The following is a 12,950-nucleotide window of genomic DNA, read 5'->3' on the forward strand; positions in this document are numbered from 1 at the left end:
ATTGAAAATGCTAGGGATGGAGTAGGCACAGTAGTTGAAGTCCCAATAAAGGATCATAGATGGAGAGGGAAATCTCGGGGACTCTTGGACACCCCTGTAAGTTAATAAATTGCTCAAGAAAGCCATCAGAACAAGGTAGGCTTGCTTGACAAGCAGAGGTGTGAGAATTGCCTTGGGTCATTGGGTGGGGGATGGGATGAGGCCTGTGTTCAGATTCAGACCTAGGGCAGGAGTTTGAGGACTGCCCTTCTGCTGATTTGAATACACACCTTACCATATACCCAGGAGGAGCTAGCAAAGGAAGAGGCCGTCGGTCTATTCAGACCCCCACTCCCCAAGGATGATAAAACTGTAGCCCACAGGATCCTCTGGGCAGAGCGTCCATGCCTGCCCACTGCATCTCTCACAAGCATCTTATCTTAATAAATATATTTCTTGCGTATCACTTTGTCTCTTGCTGAATTCCTTCTGCGCAGAGACATGAAGAAGCTGAACCTCAGTGAGTCCAGACCCAGGGTGAGTGATTCTAATTTAAAACCACCATGGGGTCAAGTCGCAATCTGTGTTTAGGCTGGGTTTGAGTCCTGGCACGTGGGTTCAAGTCGCAGTCTGTGTTCTGGCTCGGTTCAGGCTGTTAGTACCGTCAGTTTCAAAAGCACTGGACCTTCAATGAGTTTCCTCACTAAAGTTTGACAGGATTTGAATGTATCTCAACCCTGTGTGAACTGGTAGTTTTCGTGGTACAAATCCTTGGTAGTTTTTCTTTCCCCGGTGGTTGTTCTTGACCTGGCCTTATGGAATCTCACCTTAATAGGTGCAGCTTAGAAATCACTTGACACCTCAGACTTCATGCTGGTACATAATCACTGGGACTGCTTAGGTGTCTCCACTGCAGTACTCAGCTCCACATAGTCCAGGCACCTTGGTCCTTCCTAATTGATTTTCTGTCTTCATCTCAACACAACTATTGTGTTCTTCATGTGCCCACCACCATTCCATGTCAGGGACCAGTAATCAATCCTACTCTCTCTCTCTCACAGGTCTGGTCCTGTGCTGACAGCTGTCAAATAGCTTAAAACTTTTCTTTTAGAATCCAAGATTCTAGTAACAGAGACGGGCAAAAGCCCTCAGGAAATGCATGCTGCCAGTTCCTCTATCAGTCTAATTTGAGTATCCTTCTCATTTTTCCCCATTGGTAATTATCTTTTTTTTTCTTTTTCCCTATGATTTAAACTATCAATTTTAAAGCATTTGCTTGATTTTAACTATAGATTTCTAGATAATCTAAGTGTCTTTGGGAGTATGTTTATTCCCCAATCTTTCTGAAAAAGAAGATTCAGTCATTTTTGCTAACCCCTTTATCTCCAACATGTAACATGATGCCTAGAGTATGTCATCCTTCAGGAAATATTAGTTTGATGAATGCAAGCCTTGAATTTACCCCAGATTTCAAGGAGTCTTTCCAACTCATTCTGCATGTTAAACTCACGGTGGAGATAGGCAGGCTAACCAAGATAAATTTGTTTCTGTTCTCTGCGTGTGTTTGTTGCTTTTAAAGGAGTATTTAAAAGTAACTAAATTTGTCAGTTTTCCTATCTTATGCCTCTACATAGAGACAAGTTTGTAACAAGCCAGCGTGCATCAAACCATTTATTGCTTAAGCAATTCACTGTTGTATGGAAAAAATTATTTTCAGTTATTCTTCCTATTATATTTTACTCAATTCAAGAATCCCCTCAACCTGATGTTTCTACAATTCCTTTATGTTAATTATATACTTTGGGGGAATGTATGAGTCAGGGGAAAATGTATAGTCCCTCGAGGATAGTGTTTCTTAAGGTTTCATTTGTTACTCTACAGCATTAAGCTGCAGCAGAGCTCATTAGAGGATGCCATAAAAAAAAGGAAATATATATATATAGTTTTCCCTTTTGTTAAAATTTGTCCTCTTAGAGGAAAGAATAAGTTAAAACTTTGTTAGCTTTTTCTTCTTTTTTTGTGCGTATTAAGGAAGATTTACCATTAGTTATTTTACCTGGAGGTATCGTCAACTACTTACTATTAATTATTGTTTTTGAGTAAATGAAAAAAAAAACATGAAAAAGGAGATGACTTTTCTAAAGATGAAATTTTGAAATATTTTCTTTTGGTAAGTTAAATTTATTTTATAAAAAATGATTTCTTTATTTTTTTAAATTTTCTTATATATTTTAATCAGAAAGTTTGTTTTAAATCTGATAGAAGCATATGAGTGTTAAGAATATTCAAGATCATTTAGTCCTGAGCTACTCTATTCACTCCACCTCTGTCGTTCAAATCTATTTACCAAATCACCTTGAGTTTTGCAGAGATGGGGATTCCTGAGTTAGAAATAAGGTTTAATTTTTAAATTCCATTTGGAAATCTCCTTTCCTTAATTGTGCTTGCAATGAAACCTGCTTATAATATATAATCCTTCCTTGTGGGCATGTTATTTAATTGATAGTCTAAAAGATGAGTCAGGGAGTTAGGCAAGAGCTCTAACCAATACACATCTGTCTGCAGTGATGAAAATGTTCTATTACAGTTAGCATGTTTGTTATAGTGGCTATTAGTCACATATGGCTATGGAACACTTGAACTGGGACTAATTCAAAGAGTAGAAATTTTATCTAATTTTATTTAGTTTCAATTTTTATTTAAATATACACATAAAGCTACTAGCTACTGTATTGGATAGTTCAATGTGATGGATTAATATTATATTCAGTATTGAAATATCTATGTTCAACTTCATTGTTGCAAGGACACATCCATTTTGGCAAGTATTTGGGTAGTTTCTAAGCAGCATATGAGAACTTGTGAAAATTTACAGACTAAACGTTTATAAAAGGAAATATTAAACCATTTGCATTTCTGTTTAAGTATCATTTTAATTACAATGAACCAGGGATTTAAAATTGGGGAGATATCAATCGATTTACCAATATAATTTTTCATGATTTATACTTATCCATAACCCCTCTAAAAAAGTCACTTCACAATTCTCTATCAATATATTGCTTATCTACCTACCTTCCTATCTATTTTATAATTTTAGTACTTATTATACACTCGAAGTAACACCAAGCATTTCGCCTTCAGTATCTCCTATTTTCTTTTTAAAGATCATGTGAGGTAGGTGCAATGATACTCAGTCTGAGAAGAGATAAATGACTTCAACAAAGTCAATAAATCAGTAAATGACAGCAACATATTTTAATCACAGACTGTACTAATGTCACTCACTCCCATGTTGAAATATACCAATGAAAATAAATAAGAAGAATTGACACAGATAAACCAAATTTTATCATTGTGTTTATTTCTAAAAATACATTTTCTTGACTGAATATAGACTATGGGAGAGTCCTATTCTATTATGGATGTATTGATTCCTCTAGAAGTATAATACAATAGAATAAAAAGCCTGCATAACCAAACTATCTAATAAATGGAAGCTGGATTTAGAAAACCATAGTGGGGTTCCTGTCCTGACTCAGCAGAAACTTATCTGACTAGCGTCCATGAGGACTCAGGTTAGATCCCTGGCCTTGCTCATTGGTTAAGGATCTGGCATTGGCATGAGCTGCAGTTTAGGTCAAAGATGTGGCTCGGATCTAGCACTGCTGTGGCTGTGGTGTAGGCCTGCAGCTACAGCTCTGATTCAACGCCTAGCCTGGGAACCTTCATATGCAGCCCTAAGAAGATCCAAAAAAAAAAAAGGAGAAAAAAAATAGCAGTTTTATACATATATATACACATGTATATATAATAATATAAAAATATGAAAAGGTGTTCTAGAGCAAAAGTGTTGTCATCCACATTTAAATCTTTATCTTTTCTACATAGATGTGTATATATACTTATATATTTATATAGTCATTCAAAAAATAGAATTTTAAATGTATTAAATATTATGCAAATAATTTATATAGAAATGTATATAACAACAGATAAGTAGCAAAAAATGCATAAAAATTTTGTGACATCTTCCAACTGCTCCATTTAGGCCAGACATAGTTTGCTATGCTCTGAGTCTCACAGTTGAGTGATTTCACTGAGGGTCTCCTAGGTTGCTGATAAGGAGGCATCAGAAGAAACTAGAGATTTATACATTTTAAAGAGTATCATAGCGTTCCCTTATGGCTCAGTGGGTGAAGGATCTGGCATTGTCACTGCTATGGCTTGGGTTGCTGCTGAGTTGTGGGTTCAGTCCCTGGCCTTGGAACTTCTGCATGCTGTCAAAAACAAAACAGAGACAAAAAGCTAATGAAAAAATAATAAAGAGAGTGTCATGACTTCATCTTTGGAGGTCAGGACCCCTGTCGCATAAGCTTTGCCTATTCTCTGGTTTTGTCATAGTGCTTTTTGTGGAATGACTATATGGATCATAGGACTGCCGATTTGAGATATTCTTGTAATTTACTCCTTTTATATCTAAAAATGAAGAGTTCTAAGAAGTCTTTAATTTTGCGTACTCTTTCACTTGTCATCAGTGTTCCTCACATCAGTATCATTTTCTTAAAGAGGCATGCCCTTTAGAGATGGAATTAACTTTTTGAGATCCAAAATGCATTTTCACATGTTTGCTTATGGCATAGAATATTATAACTACCACTTGGGGGGAGGGGAACCTGAAACAATCTAATCAAGCTCCTACTATTATAAGTGAGGAGAGATAGAATCAGCAAAATAATGTATTTATCCAAGGACGGATGTTTAAAAATGCTTCTACTAGCTTTTAATAATATATGCTAGATTCTCCATGTCCATTCTAATCCTTGTATCTTTTTCATCTCAGATTTCCAGGAATTAACAAATGGCCAATGAGAACGTTACATCTGTTACTGAATTTATTCTTTTGGGACTGACTGACCGTGCTGAGTTGAAGGTTGTGCTTTTTGTGCTGTTCATGGTAATTTATGTCATTACCTTGGTGGGGAATCTGGGCATGATTTTTTTAATCCAAGTCACTCCCAAGCTCCACACAGCCATGTACTTTTTCCTCAGCTGCCTTTCATTTGTGGATGCCTGCTACTCCTCTGTTATTGCCCCCAAAATGCTGATCAGCTTCGTGGTTGTGAAGGAAACCATCTCATTCTCTGCCTGCATAGTGCAGCATTTGTTTTTTGGGGTCTTCATCACCACAGAGGGCTTCTTGCTGTCGGTGATGGCATATGACCGTTATGTGGCCATCGTGAATCCTTTGCTCTACTCTGTAGCCATGTCTAAGAGGAAGTGTGTAGGGCTGGTCATGGGATCATTCATAGGTGGAATGATTAACTCACTGACACACACCATAAGCCTCGGGAGATTGTCCTTCTGTGGGTCCAATGTGGTTGGCCACTTCTTTTGCGATGTTCCCCCCCTGCTAAAGCTGTCATGTTCTGATACCTCCTTGAATGAGCTGCTGCTCTTAATCTTCTCTGGGGTCATTGCCATGGCCACCTTTTTGATCGTGATCATTTCCTACCTATTCATTGCTGCTGCCATCCTGAGGATCCGCTCAGCAGCGGGCAGACAGAAAGCCTTCTCCACCTGTGCCTCTCACCTGACTGCCGTGACCATATTCTACGGTACATTAAGTTTTAATTACATTCAGCCAAGTTCCCAGTATTCTGTGGAACAAGAGAAGGTGGTTTCTGTGTTCTACACGCTAGTAATTCCCATGTTAAACCCACTGATTTACAGCCTGAGAAACAAAGATGTAAAGGAAGCTGTGAGAAGGGCCATAGAAATGAGGCCTTTCCTCTGTTAATTTAAGTCCATTTAATCGTACAGCATTCAACCAGTTATTCACTTATTCCCATTCACATGAATTCAATGAATTCTAGGCTTTTTAAGTATAGTAAAAGTAATTGTATTCTTTTTTTTTTTTGTCTTTTTTTGCTATTTCTTTGGGCCGCTCCCACGGCATATGGAGATTCCCAGGCTAGGGATCTAATCGTAGTTGCAGCCACCGGCCTACGCCAGAGCCACAGCAACACGGGATCCGAGCCGTGTCTGTAACCTACACCACAGCTCACGGCAATGCCGGATCGTTAACCCACTGAGCAAGGGCAGGGACCGAACCCGCAACCTCGTGGTTCCTAGTCGGATTCATTAACCACTGCGCCACGACGGGAACTCCTAAAAGTAATTGTATTCTGTACCTCTTTTCACATGAGGAAGTGAAGATTAGAAAGGAGAAGTGATGTAATGAACAACATTGTAGGAAAGGTGACTTATTTATTTATTTATTTTTTTGTCTTTTTGCTATTTCTTGGGCCGCTCCCACGGCATATGGAGCTTCCCAGGCTAGGGGTCGAATCGGAGCTGTAGCCGCCTGCCTACACCAGAGCCACAGCAACGCGGGATCTGAGCCGCGTCTGCAACCTATATAACCCACAGAGCAAGGGCAGGGACCGAACCCGCAACCTCATGGTTCCTAGTCAGATTCGTTAACCACTGCGCCGCCATGGGAACTCCTAGGAAAGGTGACTTAAAGTAGCTCACCTGAAATACTAGATTACTAACATCTTCAGAAATCAATTTTAATAAAATAAATTTAATGAAATTCATTTTATCTATCCATATATTTTCATGCATCTCTTCTAATATTTGTAAAACTGAAAATACATGAATGGAGATATGAAGAATTAAAAATTTTTCTAAATATTAAAAATTATTTACTCAGAAAATCAAAATAATAGTTCACATAACAATTTCTTTTATTTTTCAAAATGTGTAATAAATTTTAAATATTGGTAAATCCCCATGTTAAGTAAAAAGTAAAACACGATTCCTAATGAGTTTTTTTTTAACTGGTGGTAACTTGCTTATTCTTCTTCCTCTTCTTAGATATCATTGACCTCAGCAACAGAAGATAGGCTGTGAAAAACTGACCCTATTATAATTTTCAGTTTGCAATAATGTACTCCTAAAAACGCAATTAAAAAGATAGACACATATATATATATATATCTATTTGGAGTAGGTAAAATTCAGCACCCTTTCTATCCATCTCTGACTTTAAGAATATACTTCATGTTCCTTCAAGATTAAAAAAAATCTAGCCATCTTTTAATCATATGATGGGTGTAACTGCTGGCCTAGAGGTTCTATTCTGAAACGATATATTACTTGAGTATATAACTGCATAATTTCTCATCATTTTAGAAATTTTTATCTGTTACAAAAGGTACTGTGAATAATATATTGCATACATTTCAAAATAAAAATTACTTACATTATGTACAGTTTTCTGTATTTTAGTGTCTTTATTACCTACTGATATCCTAAGATACAGCCTGAGGTATGTAAAACTAATGAGAAAGTGTTTAAATTAGTTAAACAATTTTACATTTGCTGGTTCATACTTCACAATGAAGACATAGTCAATATACCAGCAAAAATGATTGGATTTAAAACAAGAAAAGGAATCATATTTTCTATGGACAACAAAAGCTATAAAACTCCTTTAAAAGTAGTTGTCTTTGCATTTACATTTTGCAACACATCGGGCATGAAAGTAGTTTGATGTAATTGATTTTTAAAGAAATGTGATGTTCATTTATGTAAATTCCATAAAAGTGTAATTGAAATATAGTAACTATTTTCATCATTGTAATGGTGATAATAGCTCATAGCAGTAATATGCTTAATTCAAGTGTTACCCTTTGATTTATATATTTCCATGTATATTCACATACAAAGGATTAACATGAAAAAAAATCAGTGATTTGTGACTGAAAACCAATTTGCCCCAGCTCTCTTTAGGTAACTTCCATTGCCATTCATCGCCACTGAATGGTCTAGATTTTTTACCCATCTATATTTTAATAAATAGAGATAATACACATAAACGGTAAAAACAGCACCTGATATGCTAATGCACTCTATCAAAAGTGTGTTTGTAGTTGGAAGTGGATGTATTTGTTCTGTAGAAATAATGATTCAGTGAGAAAACAACATTCGTGACTTTGGCTACGTTTAAGCAAAGAGTAGTATGATCGAGAATGTTAATGCACACACACAACTAAATGTGAAAATATTTATATTTAACAAACTTTGACTTCACAATGATTAAGTAGAAATCTTGTTTTTTCTTTAGATTTTTACAGTACTGGAAATTCAGATTTAGAACTTAGGAAAATGAGTGAGAATTTCTTTGGCAGGTAAAATTTGCCTACTCTGAATTGTTCAAAATTAGTTAAATGGATCAGTCAATAACACTGTAAACCAGCTATAATGGAAAAAAAGAAGAATCATAAGAAAAATCAGTCACAAGAGAAAAAAATAGAGTTTTCCACAAAACACTTCATAGTGATATTCAAAGAAAACCTTGATATAAACAAATGATTATTATCAAATTGGTAGATCCTTATTCTTTCTTTCATTAATTTTTAAAATATTCTTGAAACTTCAAGTCCTTTGTTGGTTGATGTGTATTAGAAATGTTTTCTCCCATCATGGGTTGTCCAGTATTTATTTATTTCCTCTTTGACAATAAAAATTTGTAATTTCAGCATAGATAAGTTTATCATTTTTCTTTTACAATTAGAGTTTTCTGACCTGAGTCTAATAAGAGATATTTTCTCACCTAAAATGATTGTTTCCCCTCCTTCTCTTCCAAGTGAATACCCAACTATAAAAGCACCACTTATTGAAAAGACCAGCTATTTTTACTATTTTGTATCAATTCTTCATATTTCAAGGATTTATATGTCTAAATAAAAGATTCTAATTCAATGAATCTGCTGTTTTATTGAACTATTTTTTATTCCTGTGCCAATATTACAATGTATCAAATATTCTACCTAATGTATCTTGGTATCTATGTGAACTGGTACTTCTTCCTTGGTCTTCTTTTTAGAAGGATTTAGCTACTTTTGACCCCTTATATTTTTCATGAATGTATTATAATCAACGCATCTTACTAGAAGGAATTCATTTCTAATACATGAATGTAACTGAAATACATTTAAGCCTGCCTTTCACAGATGTGGTCTACCTCTCTAATCTACTTTCAGTTCCAAAGATGTCTCATGTGAAGAACCTACCACACATTTGAATTTTTAAAAATTATGAATTTGCCAAAATCCGCATCGGTCAACAAAGCTTTGCAAGTATTCAGTTATCGATCCAGGCGAATTGATAACAAGCATCTGTGTCAGATTAGGCAAACACCTCTAGGAAAATAATGATTGGAGATTCTCTATTATTTTGAAAAAATATATCTCAGTTGCAATTTAGTTCATATAAAAATTTTTTTTTACAGCTAACTGATGACCTAAAGTAGGATTTTAAAAGTTTCATAACTTGTTGTAATTCATCACTAGACCACTGCCCCACAAGAACTTAGAATTACCTACATGGAAGGGGAATTTTTATTTAAAGATATGTTTATGTGAGTTCCCATCATGGCTCAGCAGAAACGAATCCGACTAGCATCCATGAGGATGCAAGTTTGATCCCTAGTTTCACTCAGTGGGTTAAGGATCCGGCGTTGCTGTGAACTGTGGTGTAGGTCGCAGACGCAGCTTGGATCCTGCATTGCTGTGGCTGTGGTGTAGGTTAGCGGCTACAGCTCCAATCTGTTTTTATTGTTCTGATTAATATACTACATAACAAACCATCCTGCTATTTAGTATATTAAAAATAACAACAGCTTTTGTTTTTGGCTCACAGCTGTTGTGTTCAGTTAACTATTCAGGTAAGATTCTGTTAAGCAATTCTCTTTGGTTCACAATTTGGGTTTAATGCCATTTAGTCTAACCTTGGAATTTATGGACTTTCATTGTCTAAGCAATTGGAAAATGGATAGGTGTAATTGTTTGCATATCATCCACTTATATGTAAACAATTAACCAAGTGTTAACAGGAAGAAGCCCTATACCTATACCAGAGATACTGGCTAAATGAACAGGCAAAAATGCAAAGCATAAGAAAAGTCAGCAAAACCCTTACTGTTATTAACAAAAAATTTTAAATGAAATCTATAAGAGAAGTAAAAGAAAATCTATGAAAAAAGAAAGACCAAAAAATCTTTGAGATCAGTTATAATAATTAAATTATGTTTTAGAGAAAATTTCCGTGGTTTTTCTCCTGCTGGTAAAACAGCAATGGCTTCTTTATAAGGAAATCTGGTACCGTCAATATCTATCTATCATCCATCTTCTTTTTTTTTTTTCATTTTTGGCTGCATCCACGACATATGGAAGTTCCCAGGCCAAGGATCAAGTCCGAGCTGGAACTGCCGCACATGGAGGAATGAGGAATTTTATTCTAACAGCTGAGAATAAAAAACAATCATTTGAACTCCTCTTCCATACCTAATATTCTTCCTCACTCCCACACTATATACCTACCCTCTTTACAAGATTTTATTATCAGTAGTGTATTCTATACCCATAACATATTCTAAGGTATTTTACTATTTACTTAATTATTTATAATCCATCTCCCCCTCTCAAGAAAGGAAGATTTTTTTCCCCTGCTTTGTGTGGTCATGTAAACACAGCACATAGAGTCAAGGAAGACCATTTATAAATGTATGTTGAATTTATTTGTGCTTGTTATTCCTTTTAGAGGTACACAGAGAAAAGTTGGAAGCCCAGAATGCAATTTATAGGAATCATATTGTACATAAGCTTTAGGAGAAAAAGTTGTGTAGTCTTTTCCACATCCTTTGTATGGCACATTTTACATCTTTATTTCTCAAGCTATAGATCAAGGGGTTTAACATGGGGATAATGAGGGTGTAGAATATAGAAGCCACTTTATCAGTGTCAAAGGAATGGCTGGACTCTGGTTGCACATACATAAATATCAGAGTCCCATAGAACACGGTGACCACTGTCAGGTGGGATCCACAGGTTGAAAAAGCCTTGTGCCTACCTTCAGCAGAGTGCATCCTGAGAATGGCTTCAAGAATAAACAGGTAAGACACAAGAACTATCAGAAGGGATGAAATCAAATTAAAACCTGCTAAGATCAGAATAATGAGTTCAATTTCCTGTGTATCTGAGCAGAGCAAAGATAGCAAAGGGAGACTATCACAGTAGAAATGCCTGATGACATTGTGGCCACAGAAGGATGAATTAAAAATCTTGACAGTGACTAGAAGAGACACGAATGTGCAATAGAGATAGGGGATTGCGACCAGCACCCAACATACCTTTTGTGACATGATGACGGTGTAGAGAAGAGGGTGACAGATGGCCACATAGCGGTCATAGGACATTGCCGACAGAATAAAAAGTTCACTAATAATGAACACAAGAAAGAATGCTAGTTGAAGAGCACAAAAATAATAGGAAATTATATTTTTATCCACAACAAAATTTACTAACATTTTGGGTCCTACTGTTGTGGAATAACCAAGGTCAGTAAAAGCCAAGTGTCTGAGAAAGAAGTACATGGGTGTTTGGAGCCTGGCATCCACCTTGGTGAGGATGACCATGCCCAAGTTGCCCACCACCGAGATCACGTAGATGAGCAGGAACAGCCCAAATAGTGGAGCCTGCAGCTCGGGGCGATCTGTGATTCCCAGGAGGATGAATTCACTCAGCACTGTTCCATTGTGTTTTTCCATCCAGGTTCGCTGCAAAACCTGTTCTGGATAGAGACATCAGTATAGTCAATAGATTTTGTGTATTCTTTCCTCAGAGAAGTCTTAGTATGCAAAGCTAGTATAAAGAAGATTCATTAAACCTTCTAATTCAGAATATTTGGAAATAAAACCATCAGCCTCATGTTAAAATATACATAAATAGAGGCAGAAAGAGATGTGAAATAGATCTGTGGTTCTCTAAACTGGAATTAATTTACTCTCCAAAGAATAGTTTCCCACTGTCTAAAGACATTTTGGTCGTCCTAATCAGGAACTGAGGTTCTATTGACTTCTAACGATTAAAGGTCAGCTCAGTATCTTACCATATCAAATGTTCAAGCCGTAACAATATTCAGCCAGTGGTCACAAGAATATCACATCGAGAAACCCTGAAGATATAGATATAGATGATTAGAAAAACAATTCATAAACATGGAAAACAGAGTAAAAATCAAAATGAGTTAAAACAATGTTACAACTGCAGATATTGGGTTTATGGGCAATTATCTTACTATTGCCTAAAGTGTTTCTACAATTTATTTGATACAATCACACAATGCGATTTACAAAACACCTCAGTATTTGGGCATAAGGCATATGCCAATTATATAAGACAAATTTCAAACAAGAAATTCCATAAACTCATACCTGCCGCTCAAATAATAGTGCTATGAAATAGTTTATGGCTTCAGGTGGTATTGGCTGAAAAGGTAGCCCAACTGGCAGATATGAATACATAGGAAACTATAATGGATCACAGTGGGCATTATTTTTGTTCGTGTGGTGAGGTATACCAGGGGATAAATGTACATGAGTACAGTTTCCAAAGTACCTTCATTTATGATCTGCATGAAGTGTTAACTGGGGCCAATAGTGTAAGTCGTCTAAAACTCTTATTCTCATATATAATGCCAAACATTGTGCAGGATTTGGGGGAAAGACAAGTGAAGATTCAATGATTCAGTGAGGTTATCTTACCTGGAAATACTTCTCAAATAGGAAGTGCACTTGCATTCTCTGAACTGTGACTTAACTTTGTTGTTAGGGCTATGGTGATGGAATAGGGGGGGAATGGGTCAAGCAGAATGGAATACATGCCATTTATTCCGGTCACTGCTACACCTCCTAGTCCATGATTAAAGTGGAATGACCAATTTTTGTTTTGGAAATTGCTTATCCCGTAATTTTTAATCTATTCTAATAGAACTTTAATATAAGTTATTCTGATGTAAATTTGCTTAAAATATTTTCCACCTACAGTATTTTCATTAAAACTGAAAGATACTAACTTTTATGTAACTAATCAGATACACTATGCCCTGTAGTAAACTAGGGA

General features: G+C 36.0%; 2 protein-coding genes across 2 annotated transcripts; one reads left to right on the forward strand and one right to left on the reverse strand.

The window, feature by feature from the left end:
• The first annotated feature begins 4,828 nt into the window (after nucleotides 1-4,828).
• LOC146405147 (olfactory receptor 5J3) lies at nucleotides 4,829-5,779 on the forward strand. The gene has a single exon (XM_085015158.1). The coding sequence runs from the start codon at nucleotides 4,841-4,843 to the stop codon at nucleotides 5,777-5,779; it is 939 nt and encodes a 312-aa protein (XP_084871284.1). The 5' UTR covers nucleotides 4,829-4,840.
• Nucleotides 5,780-10,654: 4,875 nt separating this feature from the next.
• On the reverse strand, nucleotides 10,655-11,596 carry LOC146405148 (olfactory receptor 8K3-like). The gene has a single exon (XM_085015159.1). It carries the CDS (start codon nucleotides 11,594-11,596, stop codon nucleotides 10,655-10,657), a length of 942 nt encoding a protein of 313 aa, XP_084871285.1.
• Between the last annotated feature and the right edge of the window lie 1,354 nt (nucleotides 11,597-12,950).

This window comes from Sus scrofa, chromosome 2, assembly GCF_054392235.1.
Source record: "Sus scrofa isolate SSC_HxYL_T2T_F1_AM1 chromosome 2, Sscrofa_HxYL_maternal_Yorkshire_Landrace_v2.0, whole genome shotgun sequence".
Classification (NCBI taxonomy): domain Eukaryota; kingdom Metazoa; phylum Chordata; class Mammalia; order Artiodactyla; family Suidae; genus Sus; species Sus scrofa.